Here is a 23,929-nt window from a genome sequence, read left to right as displayed (position 1 = left end):
GTCATGTGGGAACATACCTTGCTAGCGATACTTCCAAGAACGTTGTCCTTTTTACTAATTATTATTTATTAACCGGTGCCCGAACAAATTTCTAGTGGCTTCAAGTGTTTTTTTGTTGGTGGTAAGAGTCGAACTTGCACTCGCAGAGTGATGACTCGCTCCTTATTATTATGCCCTCATTCGAAGCGCATTGTAATTGTTGTTGTCTTTGTGTCTATTTGCTTGAGCTTACGGTTTGACAATTGCCCAGCAGATTTCACTTTTGAAGGAGAGATTTCCAAGACACTCACACTCTCTCTCTCTCAGAGTACACAAACCGCATACAAGACCCAATTCTTCTCACTTCGTAATTTCTATGTTACTAGTTCATTCTGATTACGGTGCAATAAGTAGATGATGCCATAAACCGTATGACCGATCCAAGTGCTCCAAAGGACCCTGCAAGATAAGTCCAATGACCGACTGTGTTTTCGGACGTGGACCCTCCGACCATTAAGTTAGAGAGAGAAAGAAAGAGAGAACACATACATACATTAAAAGTGAAACAATTTTAGCCTATAATCACGGGTAGCAGATTTTATTTTGGAAGAGAGGTTTCAGATTTCATTTTCGAAGAGAGGTTTGAAAACTTTCAATGCCCCATGGATCAAAGTCGTAAAAGCTCCTTCATAAATGTTGGAGCAAGATAGTTGACCGGCAATTGTTTACCTTCACTGGTCCAAACGGTCCCGACCTTCACGCGGGGCTCGACTAATGGGACTGATTTGAAGGGTCAGATTCTGACTCATCATGGTAGTTGACAATAACCAACGTAGAATGAGCTTCAATCTTCAATATGAGCCAAAAGTCAACAAATATCATTTGGAATAGTGCTAAACTTCTTGATAACCACATATTCCTCCAAATCTTTCCCTTCAACTGCAAAACTAGCTAGATTGGGGTTTTGCGATTGCTATAGAAATAGTTATGACCCCGAGATTATTTGGTGCTCCTGGAGCAATGCCCGAAGGGCCTCCCTCATCACACACTTCTGTGGAATTCATATATTTTATTGTGGATTCCACACAAATATATGATACAGGAGGTCCGAAAGCAATGCTCCAAGAGCACCAAATAATTTCTCCTTGTCCCCCACCCCTCCACAAAAAAGCCATCAATAAACTACCCATAGGCTGTGATTCAAATTTTGATTCCAAATTCTGAAATTCAAAGAAGAGTTAATGGAAAATGTATGTGAAGTTTGTACTAAAAGATCTGAGAAAACCCTGGACCCGGGATGCTGTAGTGCACCCTTGAGTATGGCGCCTGTAGGGCGGCTGACAGCCATCAATCTCATCAATTAACGGTTCAGATTAAAAACAAACTTTTCTAGGGAAGAGTTTTTTTTTTTTTAATCTGAACCGTTGAAAACACTTTTGACGGTTGTAATGCCACACTACACATTGAGCACTATAGCATCTCTAAATCTGAAAAGCCTAATGCACACAGAAAAAAATAAAATAAATAAAAGGGCAATTATAAACAAGGACTCCATTACTCAATTAGAAATTGACAACAGTTTCACCAGAGCTTTTTAAAGTCCCTGGGTTTTTTCTCTCTCCTAATCCGGTACTAATCTCAACAAGCTGCCTTATCTCTCCAGAGGGGAAAAAAACCTCCCAAGAAAGCCACTCGAGTGAGGACATCTCAAGAGATCGATGAAGTAGGCCAAAACTTAAATTAAAAGAAAAGGTCCCATAAAACTCTTTTCCAAGGCCATTCCTCAAAATTAGCACCACTACAAAACCGAAGGCCAAAAAACACTACATAAAAGGGTTATTTGTACCACTTAAAACCTAGTTTGGAGTCACTTTCAGCCACGACGATACCCCACGAAGTAGTTGAAGTCATGGTGGTGGACCTTCAGCTGCCTTAGCCACGAATCTGCCACGCTCAAAAGCGACGCCAACCTCTCTTGGTCCCGGCCACCGTTGTGGGACACCCAAACGCCGCCCTGCATCTTGTAGGTGGCCAAGCCAAAAGGAGATAGTGAGATTCCCTCCCCTTGCGTTCGCTTCCTCTTTTCATCACCCTCCAAGCCACTTTCAAGGTCCAAATCTGTCACCGATAGGGACATAGGGATGCATAGTTAGATATTTACATGGAAATCCAATTCAGGCAAAGGCAAAAGTTAAGATAGGTGACAATGAGAGAAAATATAAGCAAAGGTGAGGTAAATAGACCAGAGAATACCTTGAAAAGAAGATGAAAGGGTGTGGAAAGTGAGGAAGCATGTGGACAAGTCCCTAATGTTTCTTCCCATGGGAATGTGGTAGATTGGATACCTGAAAATCATTTTCTCCATCCGATTACTTATTCATATCAATTTTACCCCTTCTGGAAATCTTGAAAAGAAATCTTATCACAGATGTTAGGAGCCCCGGTTTAAACTGATGGCGTATCTCCTACTTTCTTAGATATAAAAGACAATTTCCTTTCTTTTCTTGACTTGCATGTTCTAGGGGAAACCATATCTCTCAAGTTAATATGAGAGAGAGAGAGAGAGAGAGAGAGAGAGAGAGACCAAGCAACTGCCATCCAACTAGCTGGTGAGAGATCCACACTCCTTAAAGACATTAATCTGGGGTATCTTTGAGCTAACTCAGTAATCTGAAAGCAAGGTAACAGAAAAAACATGGAATCAGATCTCTCTTCCCTTCTAAACCAGATCAATAAGGAAACCAACCAACCCCACCTCAAAGACAAGAAAATATCCTCATAATAACCCATAAAGACATGGAAAAAATGAATTCAACATATGCATAATTTCGGCGTCCAGTTGTTTCAGAAATGGAATGGAGCAAGAAGAAGCGTGTTGACTGAAAGACATTCACAATGGCTTCAGAGAACAATAGTCAGATTTCGGCCGGACACCCAAAAGAGAGATAAAAAACGAGCAAACAACAATGGAAGTAAAGTGAGTAGAAAATCAACAAGTAAGCTTTGAATTGTGCAAAAGAGGAAAAGAAACTGATAAAACAATACCTTATCCATGAGAGGGACTCTTCCATAAGGAGCTATTATCTCGAAATACTGACAGTAAAGGTAACCTAGTTTGTCCTTGGGATGGCATGCGATCTCTTGCTCAAGCACTCCATCCTCGGAGGAACATCCATCGGATCTTGATAGCTTCTCGCTCTCGCTCTCATAGCTGAGTGAGTCACTAAATGAGTCCGTTCTCTCAGAATGCGTACTGGTCTCTTCCCTGAGGAGCAAGACTCGCCATGAATTCGTTTGATATAGTACCTCAAAATCAAGCTTAGAAAGTGATACTATGGAAGAATTACCAAACCAAACCAAACCAAACCGAGCTTTACGTCCCAATCACTTGGGGTCGGCTACATGACAAACCTAACTAGTTTAAAGGTCAGGACTATTTGCTAGACAAACCTAACCAGTTTAAAGGGCAGGACTCAAAACACTATGGACCCGTTTCTTTGAATGGAATAACCTGAAAGGATGTATAACCTCACAGGGCAGATTACTCTGTCAGATTAATAATGATCAGCCTAATAATACCAAACCCCCATAGTGCTGTATATTCCACATTTTCTGAGATTATATACCCATCGATGTTTAATCCCGGCCAACAAATTTTTCGTCAAACATTTGATGTCACCTTAGACATTGGAACAAACGGACCCTATGTTTTTTTTTGTCGGCAACAGACCCTATATGTTCTCATGTCCTAATAAACTCCTTGCGCATGTGAAGGGAATCTCGGAATACATGGGTTTTCAAGGCTTCATCGTGCGGCTAGGAATGCATCAGGTAGAAACTAGTGAATCTCAAGTTTCGATCGCGCGGTCAGGAGTTCATCTGGATAGAGAACAGGGCACTCTAAGGACACAGGCTTATGTGTTGTCGCAAACTGCATTGTAGAAGCCATAAGTACTGAAATCTTTGTCAGTAGAACCATACAATTCATGATACGTATCATCTATTCCTTTCGATGTAACAAGCTATCCAACGGTAGATGTGGGTGAACTGCTTGAAGTTGGAAATTTTGAGATTCACAATGCATGTCATACGATTCAATTCGATAAACCCAAGAGCATTATTAGATTATTGACCACAACTCATCTAAAAGTTTAAGCTGTTAGAGAGAGGAGCAACTTTATTGCTTGTACCTTGAACAAGCATTTTACTATTCAACATGTTTCACTTGCCAAAAGAATAGTTCAAAGTCATCAAGAGGGATGTTTGAAAAAGTGTGACATTCTAGATTTGAAGTACAAAATTTCTCATTGTTGCATAAAAATCTCTCATTTTGATTTGAAGTATCGAAATTTTTATCTTTCTGAATGATGTATCTTAGATTCTTGTCTTCATAAATTCGCACAAGTACGGATTAATAATCAGGACAAAATAATAATGCGGGATAGAGAGAGACAAAAATATGGCACATAATTTTAAAGACCTTAAAAAACGGTTATTCGAAACCTCTATCGATGAAGAAAGGAGACGAAATAACGCGTTCATTGAAGCCACATCTCTTGTGTTTGTCTTTTTTCCATTGGACAATGCAATAATCACTCAAGACAAGCTTTGTTAAAATTTAGAGAGCTGCTACACACACAGCAGATCTGTGCACAGATTGTGCACAGATTTTGTTGTGGGGCCCACCATGGGTCCCACACAAATCATCCGAGCCGTGCATTAAATATAAAACATTTTTTCAAGGGTCTCTGTAAAAAATAAGCTCAATCCGATACCTATAGGTGCTTCATCCAACCATCTAACTTTTCATTCAGATTTTCGGATAATGAAAAGTTATATGGTTGGATCGAGCACCTATAGGTATCGGATTGAGCTTATTTTTTACGTGAGCCCTTGAAAAAATATTTTACATTTAATAAACGGTTTGGATGATTTGTGTGGGACCCATGGTGGGCCCCACAACAAAATCTGTGCACAATCTATGCACAGATTGCTGTGTGTGTAGACTTTCTGTAAAATTTAGGACCAAAATAATCAATTTTGAAATATAGTTTTGTCATCCAAAGCATACACTGATTTTTTTTAATATATGCTCTATATATGATCAAGACGGAATCTGTTCGATTCACAAATTCAACACGATTCGTGCGGAAAAGAATCATTTCTTCAATTCTCAGTTTCATTCATAGTTTGACATCTAGACCGATATCATTAAAATGCCAAAAAAAAAAAAAAATGAATTTTGGTGCTATAGAAGGTAAATTATTGATTACCTTTGGATGTCCCAAGCAACTCAAAATTCAAATTCTTAACTAATAGGAAAGTCACCTCAAAGTTTACAACTCACGATTATGAGGGAAATCAATGAGATAAGAAAGAAGATTTTATCTTATCCAATAGCCGAAAATGTACCGGTAGTACGCAAAATGGATAAAAGATAATTTGAGCTAGACACAAAAATTCTTATAGCAGCACACGCGTAACCTTTTATTTGATGACTCATGTCTCTAACGGGCATCTCGACTACTGGTCTAATCTCTCGGGATCACTAGCGGGACCCAATTAAAATCGAGGCCATCACACAACTAACCTTTAGTTCCAGATTTTGGCAAATTTACTAGTGTAGAGAATGAAAGTTATACCTTGCACCGGTCACCACCGAATTGCTGGTGAAGATTTGGATTGCGGAGAGGTAAGGGACATAGTACTGAACTAGGGATTCGCTGTCATTCAAAGTGACCGGAACTCCGGCGCCGTAAACACTCCATTCATCGTAAGAACTCCAAAGATCAGACAATGTGAAGTATTCCACTTCTTCCCTATCTAAAGGGTGCCAAAGGGTATTTAGTTTTCTAATCTCACTCTGCCAAAAAAGAAGACATTATAATAAGACAAAACCACAATGATTTTGAAATTCGACGGTTCAAATTTTAAAAAGACTCCTCTCGAAAAGAAACCACTCTTGCCGTGAAGTCTTTCAACAAAATCTAAATATTTTTGGACAGCTAACTGAGATTACACAAATGACTCGCTGCAGTCCAAACACAGACTTGCAGAGGAGCCAAATTCATGTCTTTGTATCAAAATTAATGAAGAAAGTGAAATTAGGAAACAAACCTTGGGTAGGATTTTGGATGGGACCACTGGTGTGGTCCGTTGGAGAAGGCATTCAAGGTTTGATTGCATTGGACCTTTGTTTCGAAACATGTTTAGATATAGAGAGAGAGAAGTGCAGAGGAAGAGAGAGATTTGACTGGTTCTGTCTCAAGACCCTGAAAACAGAGGAACCCCACCGAACAGAGGGAAAAACAGAGAGAGAGAGAGAGAGAGAGAGAGAGAGAGAGAGAGAGAGCTAAATTCTGTCTCTAAATTTACGGGAAGGGATTCTCGTTAGCAATGTCGTCAATTCACCTGAAAATTAGGCGAGACAAAGCTGTGTAAAAGCCAATTCAATTTCTCCAGTACCCTTAAAGAAAACCCAAAGCCGAACGACCCAATTGACAAAAAAGCAACGAGGATTAAAAGCAAAGCAAAAACACCCGACTTGATCATAAAACAATTATTCTGACAGACAGTGACGGATTAAGTGCCTGAAATTCGCTCGTGTTTCGTGCAGTTTAATGATAGACAGAGAAAGAAACCCACTGAAACCCACGAAAAGGGTGAGGAAACCCACGTGAGGTCTCCCTCAACGGAAACCCATGTCTTTTCTTTCCGATAAAAGGAAAAGGAAAAGGAAGCTAGACTCGTACTACAGGAGATGGATGGAGAAGCATAGGTGCGCTGCAATCACACTTATATAGCCGTGAGCACATCTTAACCGTCCACTTTCAGAAGTTGGAGAGAGAGAGAGAGAGACAAAAATCAATTCAAGGGGCATCTGTGTGTGAAAGATGTAAGAGTAGTGTCATTAATGAGAAAGCATCTGTCCCTCTCAACTTTTCAGAATTATCCGAGGTCCGGCTCATTCATGGCTTCGACAGAAAGTAGCACGTGGTTTTCTCTCTGTTTTTTTTTCTTGGTCTCTTTCAACCTCGTACTATAATTTCAAGAGTCTGAAAATTCTCTAAAATTACCAAATAGTAGAAATTGCAAAAAATAACCTTGGAATTCGACTTGTTGAAGTCTAGCTCCTTGGCACAAATTTTTTTTTGGCAATAAAGGAGTATTTTCTTAAGTTACTCTATTTATTTGTGTTTTAAATCCACTAGTTCACAAAATTTGAAATAGTAGTACACTCCTCATGATCTTTTATGAGGATGCACGACCATTTCAAGCATGCATGCGAGTTTAAACGTGTTTACATTTACGTAACTGTCTGTGCATAAGAGATGATTATTAAGTTTCTTTTGAGAGTAAATATTGAGATAAGTACTTTTAAACAGGTGAATAGAAGATATTCGTCGTCCTCCATAAGTACTGGACGATCTATTAAACGATTTGTCAACCATCGATCTATTTGCCATCATTGACGTTACGTTAACCTTTCCAATCTCGAACTCCAAAATCCAACCAACGCTCCAAGCCTACACTAACCCTTTATCATGCTACCAAGTAGTCGTGCCACCTTCGTGACAACTGTCACCCGTCCACTACCATTATTCACGACCCCATCACGCCTATAAATTCCCTCTCAGCCCTATCGTCTTTAGCTCAATTTTTATTACCGTGTCTAGCCCCAGCAAACATCAATCAATCCCACCAATCTACGCATCTCATCCACCGCCCATGATTGAAATCACTACCATCAGATCTATCTCTGACCAATTGTTTCTGGTTTGGCAATCCCTTTTGGGCTCAAATTATCCTTGTTCGTGACTGTTGTTCAATAAACTCGTTGCGATTAAAGCCAACTCTTCTGTCGCCATAGGGTTTGGTTGGATCCACAGGTCATTGGAACCCCTCATTGTGCCCTTGTTAAAGAAGACTTTTGTTATAGAAAACACGCCTCATAGCACTACACTGGGCTTAATTCTCCGAACTATTTTACTCGTACATTGACCAAGGAAGGTAAACTTTTTATGTGGATGTGATAGATATAATCATTTTTTTCATGCTCTCTAGTAAAGGAACTCTATATTTTGATAAATCAACTCACTTTATAAAATTTCTCCATTTTTTACTAATTCATCATTTTTGATACCGTTCTTTGTTTTGATAAAATAGTTAAGAAATCTATTACAACAATTTGGTAAACTTGTATTTTTTATAAATATATAAATTTCTCCGGTAGGTGAGTGAGTTTTTTGACGATCTCATGTGACCTCACCTAGAAAAAATAGTTGGTATTATCTTATTTTATACAAATATTTTGTTGAGAGGTGTAAAAAAACTATTAGGATTTTTTTTTTGGTCAAAATTTCTATTTAAAAAAAGATTTTTGGACAATCGAATGTGCAATTATTTCTTTGTTTTTATTAATTCATAATTAGAATTTTAATTTTGAAAATGTATGTCGTCATATAGTATTACAAATAGTGTACTAGTAATATATAAGGGTGATTTAAGTGTGTTTTAAGTGTGTTTTTTTATTTGAGGGCTTTGTGGGAAGTAAAGTGTTTTGATAGGACCTATGAGCAATATTTTCAACCTTAGGACGTAGGGCAAAATTACTACTATGAAAGAGGGAAATAAGGGTGACACAAACCAATAAGTCTAGGTACACTCCTACCGACTTCTTCCCGGCCACTCTTCTCTACATATGCGTGGAATTTATTCCACAATTAAATATGTGGGAGCGACACATACGTAAAAGAGGAGTGGTCGGAGAGTGCTCTTTAGAGAAATAAGGAATGTCATAAATGTCAGAAAGTGAATTAAACTCACCTAGATTTGATATTAAAAGACTTGTATATCTCAAAAATCTTTGTTGTTGATGGATTTTATACATCTTCGTGAGGTGAATTTCATCTAAGATTCTCTGAATATCATACCGGTTGGTATTGTCGGGTAACATTTTACATTTATCGATATATAAAGATTATTACATAGATATACTGCACGTACAATTAAAGATCTTAAAACATTGAATAATATTCATACTCTTGATTTGACCCCAACTTACTACAAGAATCTCACAAAAAAGAGGTTCATTGATGGTTTCAACATGAGGTTGCCTTTTTCACGCACCCTCCGCAAAAGAGGTTTCCGTGCCGTCCCATCCCACTGTTCGTCTCGTTAATCAATGGTTCAGATTTTAAATAAATTATTCACGCGAATAGTTTATTTAAAATCTGAACCGCCCAAAACACTTTTAAACGAATAAGATCGATCACCTCCGTGAAAACCTTCTTTACGAAATTTCCGTAAAAAAGTTTTTCTCTTTCAACATGCTTTCAAGATTTAGCTAGCTATAGTAACTGCTCTTTGGTTTTTTCTGTTTTTGGCTTTTCTAAGAACAAGAAACGTTACTATTCTTTCGCACATGGTATTCAAGAAAAAGGTTGTTGGTGTTTTAGCTGGTTTTTTTTGTTCATTTCTCCAACAAACAGCAGTTATATATGTTTATACTTATCCGAATAGGTCCACTCTAGCCCTCTGTAATTTAGCTCAAGCCCAAAAAACACACACTCTCTCTCTCTCTCTCTCTCTCTCTCCTGGTTGGCCCCACAAACGTTGCTCGAGCCAATGGGGTTTTCTCATAACCTACGTGTCAAATTAAAAGATTAAAAGAGAATGACATGTCTCGTAAAGCGAAAAATTAAGCACTTAAAAAATAAAAACCTTAGCGGAAGAGAGTCTTAAGTAGTTTGAATTTCATCGTTGAAGATCCCTTTACGTTTCAAGCAAAAAAGCATCTATTCATTGATGATGCGTACCATTTATCTCGTGGTACTTAAGTCTTGGCTGGTTTTCCTTTTTTGTATTTTTGTCCCTTCTTTTTTGTATTTTTGTCTTTTCAACTTCAACGTGTTGAAAATTGGTTATGTATTCCATAAGCCTATTTACACAAGTCACATTTTGCATCAATCGGAAACCATAAAAGCCAGAGCGCCCGTCCGTATCCACGTTACTCCGATAATAGTATAGAGCCCACAGGTTATAAATCAGTTCCGTGTGGTATGTTTCTTCATCTAACCCTGAATTAGCTGGCCTTCACTGTCAAAATTAATTTTGAGACTTTGAAGATTTGGAGCACAAGATTATGGTGATTTTATTTGTAATCGGGTATCCATAATCCAATTACATACGTACGTGGACCGAGACGACTATATATATCTAGGGTCCACAAATCTCATCAGCGCGGGACAATATTTAAGCTCATGATTTGATTTATGGTTTATGGTGATGTCGAAAGACACTTAAAACTGATTTATTAACCTCTTTGGAAGATGGCCGTCCGTGTGGGCAGTTGGGTAGTTGTGTTGTGGGGGGCCTCGTGTGAAAACAATTCCTTAATTTCTTCTTTCTTCTTTGATTAAGAGATTAAGAGAGAAAGAGAGATGTCGAGTCCATTTGCAACTGTTTCTAGTTAGGCTTGTGCAAAAAATCCGTTCACCCGCGGATCCGACCCGACTCGACCCGAAGGGTGTCGGGCGGGGTCGAGCATGGTTCGGACAGGTGCGGGTTTAATTTTCTGTTAAAAATTAGATTTCGGTTCGGGGGTTCGGGTTGGTGCGTTTCTTACCCGACCCGACCAATTCATAAAGATTAATTTGGTTTTTGGTCGGACCCGACCCGACATAAAGAATCGGGCTCGCGGACGGTTCTTGCACCTGTTCGGTTTGGTTTGCGGGCCTAAAATATTTGTTACCTGACATGTTGGGTCGGGGTCAAACCCGACCCGCCCGACCCGTGCACACCCCTATTTCTAGTACTACTTCAAAAAGCAATTTCCCAAGCCCTAAACGTGCTGACATTTGTAGTGTTTGAGCTCGTTTTGTTTACTAAATACTAAATGAGCCTACAATTCGAGCTCGAGCTTGGCTTTAAAGTGTCTATACATACAAACGAGCTGAGCTTTTTCGAGACGAGCTAAGCTTTAAAGTATTGAGCTCGGCTCATTTACTACAAGCCTAAAACTCGATAAATTCCAAGGGAATTTTCTAGAGTTTTGCTTTGATAGTTAACTTTAACTCATCAAGATCCTCTCATGTGATGGTTTCTAGTGTGGTGACTCATTTGACGCAAAACAAGAATCATCACGGTCTCAATTTATGATCCAAAACGTTCATTTAGTACATCTCAGGGTCTAGCGTCTTCTCAAAAAAAATCAAGTTGATCGAAGATCAATAAAATCTTAGTTGAATGATTTTTGTCACAAGTGAAATACACAGACAGACTCTAACCGTCCATTTCACTTGTAACAAATATATGATTTGTTCAATTGGATATCAATGTCCAATGAAGTTGATTTTTTTGCAAGGACGTTAAACACATAGAGACTTATGAAATTGATTGTTCGAATCGTCAAACAAACCTGTGATCAATGGTAGAGCCAATGTAGGGCTACCGGGGCCACGAGCCCCGCGGCACTTTTTTGTTTATATTTTTAGTTTTACTTGAATCAATTACGTTTATTGCTTACGGTATCAATGATATTTTGTTCAATATAATTTAAAAAGGGTAAATATTATCTACTTTGTTAAAGCATTCAACTCCAAACTAATTGGCTAAGAGTGGCGAGGCCGGCTATGCCCATATACTAGTTTGGAGGAGATAATTAACTAATGTGGGACAAATCCCAATATACTTTATTTAGGATCCATACTAGGTCTCAGTTCCACTAGTCAAACTCATTGTTTAACGTCTTAATATTTTAATCATGGTTGTTAAAATAGTATCTTGATTAGATATCTGTAAGTGCTTAATCAAACTATCTAACTTTTTTGTTTAAATTTGGAAAAAAATTGATAGCAAACACATGTTAATTCCATCAAATACAATTATAAAAAAAGAATGACTTGTTTAAATTGCTAAAAAATAAGCCCCACAAAATAAATATTTCTGATCTCAAAATAAAAATCTGGTGTGAACTTCACGAAAAGTGAGTAATATTCCATTATCGATAATGAGTAATGTTCACCCACTATATACGTGTGTATTCAAAATTGGAAAACTCCCCTTAAACTCGTTTCTTATGATGTAACACGCGAGTTATTATTGCATTGCCAACAATTCATCAAGTCGTGGATCGGTGAGATGTTGAGCTGTCACCCATGTATTTTGTTTATAGTGCTCCTAGTGATGCATATTCCTAGTAACACAACCACTCATGATTGGTTTCATTTTGGATCACATGACAGAATTCCAACTCCAACAAAACCCCTAAATGATGACACAATAATATGTTATTTGCCCGGCTTACTCCAAGATTGGGCTTTAATGGACTTCGAAGGACCTTATTGAGTTGGAATTAACTTGGAAGAAGTGGAGGGTCCATTGGTTCCTCTGTGGACTCGGTTCCTGTGACTTGTCATCATTATGATTACATTAAATTTTATGAAGTTTTCCAATTAGCTAGGTAATTCAATTTCATATTGAAAGTTAATTAAGTGAGGTGAAAATTCCCACCAGGCCATTAAATGAATTACTAATCTGGAATCCATGATTCCATGTATTGGTTATATTCAAACCCGTACGTGGAGTCCACTCGAAATATTTATATCCTTCATAGTTGATAGGGATAATTTGTTTTGTAAGTTTTAGAGTGTATAAATTATTCACTAAGAACATTTAATTAAGAAAAATGCTAAACACAACTTTTAGGGCGGTGAATAATTGTGTAAACGGTGTATTCACATCAAAAAAATATACTATTAATATCCGTGAAGTATATTGATAAATGTGAGATGTGTATTGGAATTAATTTGAACACTTATTTAATATTATATGCATATTATTCATTGTCAAGTGAGAAAAACTCTTAAATTAATATGATAGTCCCACGTGGCATGGCAACATATGTTCATTGACAAGACAATCCACATTTTCAGGGCAGAAATTGACATTTTCAAAGCCTAAGGCGAACTTCGAAAATGTTTACAACAATAAAACATAAATGAATTTTTAAAAAACAAATGCATATATCCAACACGAAAAAAATCCTATCAATTCACTTGGACAATTAGCTATATTCAATCGATCAATACAGCTAATCAAACTTACTAGGTTTAAAAAAAAAATCTAGATTTAGAAATTTAAAATTCAATCATGTATAATGTATTACTTAAGTACTACCAAACTATAACCCTAACCCTAGAGCAAATAAGGAGTAATAAGTCAAAGAAGAGAAGAAGTAAAAGAATGATTACCTCTTGAACACAAAACTTCTTATAAGGGCGTCCTTACCGTATTACGGTAAGAACGTCCCTTTTCCGACCAATTTGCGATGATCTGAGCCGTTCAATGTGTTCAGAACGTGATTTTAAGAGTACTTGTGAGAAATCAGCAAAAAAAAAGACCGGAAAGGGCTTGATCCTGTTTGTATTTTATCGAACGGTTCAAATAAAAACTGCTCAAATCAAGCCCTTCCCGGTCTTTTTTTTTATTGATTTCTTGCGGGTACCCTTAAAATCACGTTTTGAACACATTGAGCGGCTCGGATCATCGAAAATTGGTTGGAAAAGGGGAGAAAACTTATAAGAAGTGGACTGACCTCTTGAATATCTAATTTATTCCTTGTCTCTCATAATCTTTATTTTTTTTTCTTGTCTCCCTAGTCTTTTATTCATCTTAGCTTTTTTCTAATGTCCTTCCCTCTCTTCTTGTTATTCCAAAAATAAGAGATGAGGGTTTGAAATTTGTGAATGGCAATTTTTTTTGGTTATTGAATGGATGCATTACTTGTTGATGCATCCACCACATGTGATCATTGAACTACAAGTTATTATATTTTGTCATGTTGTTCATACTAACCCACTAACTTTTTCCTCTTTGTTTTCCCCTCTATTTTTCTTTTCATGTATTATCTATAGCTTATAGGTTAGTAGAAATAACTTATCATTTTTGGACAACAACAAAATTGTTAATAACTTATTAGTTAGCGGAAACTCTCCCTAATAAGTTAAGTTGGGCGATTTACTCCTATTAGTAAGTTTAAGTTGGGCCCGTTACCCTTTGGATTTTGAAATGGCTCCCTTAGTGTTGTTATCCAAATGGAGTTTAAGTTTGTCTTCTAATAATTTGACCTTATAATGTGCAAAAATTAGTTTCCCACATTTTTTGGGACATGAGATCCCTTGGGCTTTAGCCTAGGGCCAGACCTGTGTTATGTGTACCACATTGTGCTTTCATTCGATTTTTTTTTTTTCTAACCTAGTTTTGTTTTTAATTTTTAAATAATTTTTAAGTTAATTGTTTAATGCTTGGAGCCATCTCAATTGAAAAGTAATAGCTTTTTTCTAAAGTTTCAAAATAATACTCCTCCGTTCCAAAATAATTGTCTCAATGGCGCTATTCAAACTTCTTACTAAAAACCCATGAATATTGTTTATTTATAATACTTTTTAGGATTTTAAAATTTTTGTATAGTAAAACTATGAGAACTCTATCAAATAAATATTCATGTTCCATATAAAAAAGGTTTTAAACTAGTAATTATAAATTTTCAATGGTGAAATTGAGACCATTATTTTGGGAGAGGAATTGCTAAGGTTAAAATAAGACAATTTAAAATTATAGTAGTAGTATTTTCCAAAGTAAGGTTAAGTTCTGTTAAGATTTTTGGGGCTTTTTTCTTGTTTTGTCTTTATTTAATTTTTTTTTCGCGTTTTGTGCCTAACTTTTGTGAATTATTAATTCATCTTGAAAAGAGGAGTCAAAAAAGTAAAAGTTTATGAATTTATGAATTTTGGGTTTTAGTTTGAATATTTCCAAAAATCTAAAAGCAATAATTTTTTAATTTTTCTGATTTATCTTGACGATGCGAATCAATAATTCATAAAAATTAAGCACAAAATTAATAAATGCAAAATTATTATTTTTAAATAAAGACAAAGAAAAGAAAAAAAAAAAGGGAATTTAATTAGTCATCCCTTTTACCCTACTTATTTAGGTGCTCATCCTAATGTGTTTAAATACTTATCTTTACATCCTCAAATTCAATTAAATCCTAAACTACCATTTCTTTCTCCTAATTTTTCAAATCTCTCTCCCTCTTCTTTTTTTTATCTTTTCTAATTATCTCAATTCTCTCTCCTTTTTCAAACATATCTCTCACCTAATCTTTTGAATTTTTTCTCTCTCCTAATCTTCTCTCTCATATTTTCATTCCCCTAAAATCTAAAAAGAAAACACGATTCTTACAAAAACGAATGTGTAAGCCGAAAAACATGGCAAAACATGATCAATTCACAAAACATGGCAAAACCTGATCGAGGTAGATGAACAAAACAAGATCAATTAAAAAACATGACAAAATCAGAAAACATGGCAAGTTTTGAGACGTGTAGGTTTCGATCGAGGTAGATGAACAAAGCATGATCTAAATAAAAAACATAACAAGTTTCGAGAAATGTAAGTTTCGATCGAGGTAAATGAAGAAAACATAATCAAATAAAAAACATGACATGAATCATAAAATGTGACAAATTTTGAGAAGTGTAGGTTTCAATCGAGGTAGATGAACAAAACATTATCAATTCACAAACATGACAAAACTCCCTTTCCGATTTTAGCACCGGAGTGTATGTCAACTGCGAACACGTCGACAATATGTGGACCCACAGCCTCTTGTTGTTCATCTAAAACTTTGTAGTACACACCTTTACAATATCCACTCTCTTGCTTGCCTCACATTCAGCCGTATCTGTAACCGACGGCTTCATGTTCTGGGTCCACAAGTTATGCGCCACGCGATGGGCCAAGATGGACAAGAACCCCTTGTAGTTCAAGAGTTAGTGGGAGAAGGAGCTGCAGGTGAGGTCGCGCTCGCGAGCGGCGGGGAGGTCGGCAATGGTGGAGGAGGAGAGGGTGTCGAGGAAGAGGTTGTAGAGGAGGATGGAGCAGCAGAGAGCTTGAGCGGGAGATGATGGTTGAGTAGAGGTAGCTCTGGCTAGGGTCGGCTCCGACTCGGCATCACGGCGGGCCTCGGCCTTGATCTGGGCCCATACCCAGGTCTCGTCTCCGGCTTCGCTGCTCTTGACGGCGCCGTTTTGTGCGGCGACGGGCGAAGGTGTGAGGTCTTGGACGGGCATTTTTGCGGCGGCTGTGGGGGGTGAGATTGGGGTAAATTGGGTAGGGCTTTTTTCTAGAGAGGATTTTAATAGGCTGCGGTATTTACATTGGGTATGGAATCCCTGATTTTGGGGAGAATGGAAACCTTAAATCCCCTATTTTGTGGAGGACTGAAAACATTCCTAAAATTATGGGAAAATCAAAAATCAATATATAAGATCTATATCTATATTAATATATAACTGTTGAAAAATGTATGCATTATAATTTGTGAAAATTTATATGCATCTCTATTAATTATTTTGATGATTAATTCAATGATATTTTTATTCGGCAAATACAAAATTATCGAAAAGTCGATTCCCGAATTAAATATTTTCGTGACCTTGAAATATAGCATAAAGTCTCTTGGATTCATGATTTATATTTACAAAGACTTTATTGAGCTCAATACATGCTTTAAAGGTTTATTTAGATGAAATTGTGAGCCACAGGTTGACGAACCGGCTGACAAGCCGGCTGTCTGAACAGAAAGCTGTGACAACCGGACGACCACCCGGATGACCACTCTATCAAACGGCTAGTTTCCAACGGCTAGTTTCAAACGGCTAGTTTCCAACGGCTAGTTTCCAACGGCTAGGAAGCATATGGATGGCTATATAAGGCATCAAGAACTCATTAATGAGTACATACACAAGCTACAACATTCCATATTATTGCAAGAGCAAATTCTCAAAAGATCAAAGCCAAAAATTCTCATTGTTCTTCCACTTTCATATTATTCTTGAGAGAAAATTTGTACAAGTCGTGAGCGATAATTTTCATACCTTCTTCACATACTTGTATTTCCTAAGTGAGTGTTTGAGTCAAACACTTGAAAGCTTAGAAGACCAAATTCGGGTTGGAATTTGGGTGTTATTGTTTTTGAGAAGTTTTCGGAGAAAATTCTTGCGGTTGTGCTAGCTCCTCGGGAAAGCTAGAGGCATTCGGTTCTTGTAAGCACCCGCAAGACTTACAAGTTGTAATCTTTTAAAGATTAGTCTAACCTTCAAGTAATTGCTTGAGGAGAAGTGGAGTAGGGCCGGACCGTGGACAAATCCGGACCGAACCACTATAAACGGGTTCTATCTCTCTATCTCTCTATTTTGATTGCATACTTATTGTTTGCATATATTGTTAGAGATAAATTTTTATTGGTAATTATTACTAGCAATCCTATTCACCCCCCCTCTAGGTTGCATAATTTGGGTAACAATTGGTATCAGAGCCTCGGCTCTTGTTTGTAGATTTAACCATCTAAGAGTTAAGATCCATGGCAACCACTAGTAATGTTTCTTGTATCGAAGGTCAATCGTCCAATAGACCTCCCTTGTTCACCGGAGAAAATTACTCTCATTGGAAAAATAGAATGATGATCTTTATTCAATCCACGGATTATGATCTATGGAAAATTATCAAAAATGGTCCCATTATTCCTACTAAGAAAGTTGGAGAAGAGACTATGCCTAAACCAGATTATGAGTGGAGTCATTTGGAAAAGGCTTCAATAGAAAAGAACTATAGAGCTATGAACCTTCTTTTTTGTGCTATTACTCCCAATGAATATGATTGTGTTTCCGCATGTGAATCGGCTAAAGAAATATGGGATAAGTTAGAAATGTCACATGAAGGAGATAGTCAAGTTAAGGAGTCCAAAATTGATATTCTTGTGCATAGCTATGAGCTCTTCAAAATGAAACCGGATGAATCTATATCTCAAATGTTTGCTAGATTTGCTAGTATTACTAACGGTTTAAAAGCTCTTGGAAAGATTTACAATCAATCCGAAATGACAAGGAAGGTGCTCCGTTCCATGCCAACCAATTGGGACACTACCACCTCCATCATCCTACAATCCAAAGATTTCTCAACATACACGATGGACAAGCTCATGGGATCTCTCATGACGGAGGAAATGCATCACAACCTCAAGGGTGAAAAAGAGAAGAAAGTTAAGGATCTTGCCTTCAAAAGTACAACAAGCAAATCAAAAAGCAAGGAGGATTCAAGCAACGAAAGTGAGGATGATGAAATGGCGCTCATCACAAAAACGTTCAAGAAACTCCTCAAAAATAGAGCATCTCACAAAGGCAGAGGATTTTCAAGAAAAGATGGAGGCAAAGAAGAAAATAGTAAAAAGGATCCAATCATTTGCTACGAGTGCAAGAAGCCCGGCCACATCAAAAGTGAATGTCCATATGCAAAAAAATATTCAAAGAAGGACAAAAAGAGAGTTATGATGGCCGCATGGGACAATAGTGACGATAGTAGCTCCGATGAGGACGATGAGCAACAAGAGGTCGCTAACTTGTGTTTCATGGCCATCGAAGAAAACGAGGTAGATCTCGACTCATCCTATTCCTTTGATGAATTATTTATTGCCTATAAAGAGTTGAAAGTAGAATTTGAAAAGATTGTTTCTAAAAACAAATTTCTTAAAAAGGTTGCTAAAGATCTTTCACTAGAAATAGATGATTTAATTGAAGAGAAAGATATTTTGGAGGAAGAAAATGAAAGTTTAAGAACCTCTTTGGAAAAAGAAAAAGAGTATTTGAAGGATACTTCCAAAAACGAATCTTTAGAAAAACAAATTGATGATTTAACTAATTCTCTTTCAAAACTCACTAATGGAAAAGAAAGTTTAGACATTCTTCTTGGAAAACAAATGGTTTCTTTTCACAAGGCCGGAATTGGTTATAATCCCACTCAACACAAAAATCTTTTTGAAAAAGATGTTCCTCCTTCTAGCCATTCTAAATTGACATGTCATTATTGTGGTAAAATTGGTCATATTTCTCCTACATGTCCTATGAAAGGATACTCATCTTCTAATGCAAAAAAGGTTTGGGTTCCTAAGAACCGTATCAATGCTAATCTTCAAGGACCCAAGATGATTTGGGTACCAAAAGTCAAGAATTGATGTGCTATTGTAGGTATGCTTCAAAAGTTCTCTCAAGGAAGGAAGTTGGTACCTTGATAGTGGATGTTCAAGACACATGACCGGTGACAAGAGGGCTTTCAATTCTCTTTCGTCTAAAGATGGTGGACATGTCACATTTGGAGACAACAACAAAGGTAAAATCATAGGAATCGGCAATATAGGTAATTCTCCTATTATTGAAGATGTTTTACTTGTTAATGGTTTAAAACACAATCTTCTTAGCATAAGTCAATTATGTGATAGAGGAAATCGTGTTATCTTTGAAAAATCCAAATGTATCATTGAAAATGACAAAAGCAACAAGACACTCTTCGTTGGACAAAGATTTGAAAATGTATATGTTTTTAATCTCAATGATTTAAGTAATTGTGATATAAAATGTTTTTCCGCTTTGAGTGAAAATAGTTGGCTTTGGCATAGGCGCCTAGGACATGCAAGTATGGATGCTATTTCAAAACTCTCTAGAAAAAATTTGGTAAAAGGTCTTCCTAAAATCAAATTTGAAAAAGATAGACTCTGTGGTCCTTGCCAACAAGGAAAACAAACCAAGGTTTCTTTTAAGTCCAAAAATATTGTTTCAACTACTAGACCTTTGCAATTACTTCATATGGATTTGTTTGGACCAACTCGCTCTCCAAGTCTTTGTGGAAACTATTATTGTCTTGTTGTTGTTGATGATTTCTCTAGATATACATGGGTGATGTTCCTAGCTCATAAGAATGAGGCTTATCCTAATTTCACTAAACTTTGTAGAAGAGTTCAAAATGAAAAAGGATTTGTTATTTCTAACATTCGTACGGATCATGGAAAAGAACTTGACAATTCTTTATATGAAAAGTTTTGTGATGAACATGGTATTGGTCATAACTTTTCCGTACCTCGTACTCCTCAACAAAATGGAGTAGTAGAGAGAAAAAATCGTACTCTGGAAGAAATGGCCCGCACTATGCTTTGTGAAAACTCTTTGCCAAAATATTTTTGGGCGGAAGCCGTTAATACCTCATGCTATATTTTGAATCGAGTTTTAATTAGGCCTATCCTCAAGAAAACTCCTTATGAGCTTTGGAATGGTAGAATACCCAACATTAATTACTTTCATGCCTTCGGTTGTAAATGTTATGTATTAAACAATGGAAAAGATAACTTGGGTAAATTTGATTCAAAATCGGATGAAGGCATCTTTATTGGTTACTCTCTTACTAGCAAAGCATATAGAATTTATAATAAGCGCACTAATCTTGTTGAAGAATCTATTCACGTTTCCTTTGATGAATCTAATCCTTGTGCTACTAAGGATGTTGTTGATAATGATGACTTAGAGATTACACATAAGATTCATGACTTGACAGTTCAAGAAAAAGTTGATGGTGATACTCAAGTAGAAAGCTCTCAAATCAAAGAAGATGAAGTTATTAATCAACCTCAAGATACCATGGGAGACAACCAAGATCTTTCCAAGGATTGGAGATTCGTGCAAAACCATCCAAAGGACTTGATTCTTGGAGAAGTTTCGAAAGGGGTAACCACTCGCTCGTCTCATAGAAATTTTTGTGAAAATCAAGCTTTTGTTTCTCAAATTGAGCCTAAAAACTTTCCGGAAGCTCAAGATGATGAAAATTGGATTTTGGCCATGCAAGATGAGTTAAATCAATTTGAAAGGAATAAAGTTTGGACATTAGTACCTAAGCCTCTTGATCACACTATTATAGGTACTAAATGGGTTTTTCGTAACAAGCTAGATGAATCCGGAAATATTGTTAGGAATAAAGCTAGACTTGTTGCTCAAGGTTATAATCAAGAAGAAGGTATTGATTTTGAAGAAACTTTTGCACCGGTAGCTAGATTAGAGGCTATTCGCATATTACTTGCCTTTGCATCTTTCAAAAATTTCAAGCTTTATCAAATGGATGTGAAAAGTGCATTTTTGAATGGGTTCATAAATGAAGAAGTTTATGTCAAACAACCTCCCGGCTTTGAAGATCATGTATACCCCGATCATGTTTTTAAACTCTCAAAAGCTTTATATGGTTTGAAGCAAGCACCACGTGCATGGTATGATAGACTTAGTTCATTCTTGCTTGACAATGGCTTTACTCGTGGAAAAATTGATACTACTCTTTTCATTAAAGCCAAAGGTAAAGATATGCTCATTATTCAAATATATGTTGATGATATTGTCTTTGGTGCCACTAATGATAATATGTGCAAAGAGTTTGCTAAGTGTATGCAAGGTGAATTTGAAATGAGTATGATGGGGGAGCTTAACTTCTTCCTTGGACTTCAAATCAAGCAAACTAATGAGGGGATCCTAATCAACCAAGCCAAGTATGCGAAAGAACTTATTAAGAAGTTTGGCATGGAAGGATTAAAGCCAACGAGCACACCAATGAGCACATCAACTAAGCTTGACAAAGATGAGAATGGTAAGGCCGTCAATGAAAAGATGTATCGAGGTATGATCGGCTCATTACTTTATCTCACTGCAAGTAGACCGGATATAATGTTTAGTGTTTGCATGTGTGCTAGATTTCAATCATGTCCTAAAGAATCGCATTTAAAAGCTATTAAACGTATCTTTAAATATGTTGGCGGTTCTCATGACTTAGGATTGTTTTATCCACGTGGAGTTGCATTTGATTTAATTGGTTATTCGGATGCGGATTTTGGAGGTTTCAAAGTTGATCGTAAAAGTACAAGTGGGACTTGCCAATTTCTAGGGCACTCTCTAGTGTCTTGGCATAGCAAGAAACAAAATTCCGTAGCTCTATCTACCGCCGAGGCGGAATATGTAGCAGCCGGAAGTTGTTGTGCCCAAATATTGTGGATCAAACAACAAATGGAGGATTTCAATTTGCAATATGATCATATTCCTATTAAATGTGATAATACTAGTGCAATTAGCTTAACCAAGAATCCAATTCAACATTCTCGAACAAAACATATTGAGATTAGACATCATTTTATAAGAGATCATGTTCAAAAAGGGGATATTGAACTTAACTTTATTAGTACCGACAAGCAATTGGCGGACATTTTCACAAAACCCCTTGGTGAAGAACAATTTTGTTTCATTCGACGAGAACTCGGCATGTCTAATCATTTATGAAAAAGTTGTGTTCTTGATGTCAAAAGTTTTTTTTGGATTCAATGTTGAGTTGATTGAATTCGTAAATATCATACTTGATGGAGAGTACAAATGATCTTGATAAAGAAATCACCCTCCAAACATTTTATCATATGTTTCATTTTCCTGTGTTTGGTATGAAGAAAATCAGTTTTATGGTCTTTAATGTTACTCCTCTTAAACGATTTCTGGACTTAACCTGCATTTGTCAGTCGGATGTCCAAGCGGATGTCCAACCGGACAACCGTGAGGTTGAGACTTATTCAAGCTTTTGCGTTGCTAACTCTGATTTATTAAGTCTGTTACACTTAGTTTGTATGAACTTCATGGCTTAGTGCTTAAATTGTCTCTTATATACTTCGCCGATATGAATTTCTTGTCTCTAAGCTTGCAGGGATAATCATTCTCGGTAATACCCCTCGCATTCTTTAAAAAGCTCTCTTTTAGGGGGAGCATGTATTAAGGGGACACAACAATAAACACCCGAACACAATTTTCTTCCCCTATTCTTGTCCTATTCGGCGCCGCATCCCCTATCCTATCTCTATTCGGTGCCGCATCCCCTATTATCTCTCTTTCGGCGCAGCAATTCAATCAATTCGGCGCACCATTTCAAACAATTCGGCGCAGCATTTCAAACAATTCGGCAATCTCATACTCTATAAATTCAACAACACAATCTCTATCTCCTCATCTATCTATCTCTCCTTCTCTCTCGGCCTAAATCTCTCATCAAGCAATGGCAAACATACCGCAAGGGTTACCGTTTGAGTTTTACGAAAGAGATGCCGAACGAGCAGAGTTCAGGTTGTTTATCCAAACCATTTGGATGCAACTCTTTATCTTCATTCTGCTGTGTGCGTTACTTACCATGAGAATACCACCATGGTTCGGATGGAATGTAAATGTGGATACTCTGTGGTATTGGATTGGCATTATAGCTGCCGTTGTAGCAGCCATTATTCGAGAATATGAAAATCAAGGACGCCAAGCTCTCAATGAACGAAGATAGAGTGCTACAGGGCAAGAGCGGCATGGTGCTGGAACCATGGCCCTATTGTTTTTCTCTTTTTAGTTTTTTTTTATGATGTCACAGGGGGAGAAAAAGCCAAGTTTTAATTGATCTATCTTGCCATTTTGGGCAAATTTAAAAAATTACTTGCTATGATCTGATGATTATTGCTATTACTCGTTGATCATAGATAACTGCTTTGGTGCATGTATTAAGGGGGAGATTGGCATAACTCCTACTTGAATAAAAACTATCATTTTGTGTCATCATCAAAAAGGGGGAGATTGTTGAAAAATGTATGCATTATAATTTGTGAAAATTTATATGCATCTCTATTAATTATTTTGATGATTAATTCAATGATATTTTTATTCGGCAAATACAAAATTATCGAAAAGTCGATTCCCGAATTAAATATTTTCGTGACCTTGAAATATAGCATAAAGTCTCTTGGATTCATGATTTATATTTACAAAGATTTTATTGAGCTCAATACATGCTTTAACGGTTTATTTAGATGAAATTGTGAGCCACAGGTTGACGAACCGGCTGACAAGCCGGCTGTCTGAACAGAAAGCTGTGACAACCGGACGACCACCCGGATGACCACTCTATCAAACGGCTAGTTTCCAACGGCTAGTTTCAAACGGCTAGTTTCCAACGGCTAGTTTCCAACGGCTAGGAAGCATATGGATGGCTATATAAGGCATCAAGAACT

At 37.0% G+C, this 23,929-nt stretch overlaps 2 protein-coding genes across 2 annotated transcripts; both read right to left on the bottom strand.

The window, feature by feature from the left end:
- Window positions 1-1,515: 1,515 nt before the first annotated feature.
- On the bottom strand, window positions 1,516-6,791 carry LOC131321976 (uncharacterized). Its single transcript, XM_058353048.1, has 6 exons — window positions 6,097-6,791; window positions 5,622-5,842; window positions 3,025-3,244; window positions 2,564-2,649; window positions 2,233-2,324; window positions 1,516-2,097 (listed from the first exon to the last, which is right to left on the bottom strand). The coding sequence occupies exons 1-6, from the start codon at window positions 6,184-6,186 to the stop codon at window positions 1,853-1,855; spliced, it is 954 nt and encodes a 317-aa protein (XP_058209031.1). The 5' UTR covers window positions 6,187-6,791; the 3' UTR covers window positions 1,516-1,852.
- Window positions 6,792-15,815: 9,024 nt separating this feature from the next.
- LOC131323650 (probable serine acetyltransferase 1) lies at window positions 15,816-16,115 on the bottom strand. The gene has a single exon (XM_058355499.1). The coding sequence runs from the start codon at window positions 16,113-16,115 to the stop codon at window positions 15,816-15,818; it is 300 nt and encodes a 99-aa protein (XP_058211482.1).
- Between the last annotated feature and the right edge of the window lie 7,814 nt (window positions 16,116-23,929).

The sequence above is a fragment of the Rhododendron vialii genome, chromosome 4a (genome assembly GCF_030253575.1).
Source record: "Rhododendron vialii isolate Sample 1 chromosome 4a, ASM3025357v1".
Classification (NCBI taxonomy): domain Eukaryota; kingdom Viridiplantae; phylum Streptophyta; class Magnoliopsida; order Ericales; family Ericaceae; genus Rhododendron; species Rhododendron vialii.
Note: the sequence above shows the minus strand (reverse complement) of the source record. Positions and strands in the feature narration are given on the sequence as shown.

Excerpts from the sequence above, each read along its gene's own strand:
- LOC131323650 (XM_058355499.1), bottom strand. The coding sequence starts at position 16,115 with ATGCCCGTCCAAGACCTCACACCTTCGCCCGTCGCCGCACAAAACGGC.
- LOC131321976 (XM_058353048.1), bottom strand. The coding sequence starts at position 6,186 with ATGTTTCGAAACAAAGGTCCAATGCAATCAAACCTTGAATGCCTTCTC. Across the intron at positions 2,325-2,563 it reads AGTTGGATGGCAGTTGCTTG|GTATCCAATCTACCACATTC; the intron begins GTCTCTCTCTCT and ends AATGATTTTCAG. Across the intron at positions 2,098-2,232 it reads CCTTTCATCTTCTTTTCAAG|ATTTGGACCTTGAAAGTGGC; the intron begins GTATTCTCTGGT and ends TATCGGTGACAG.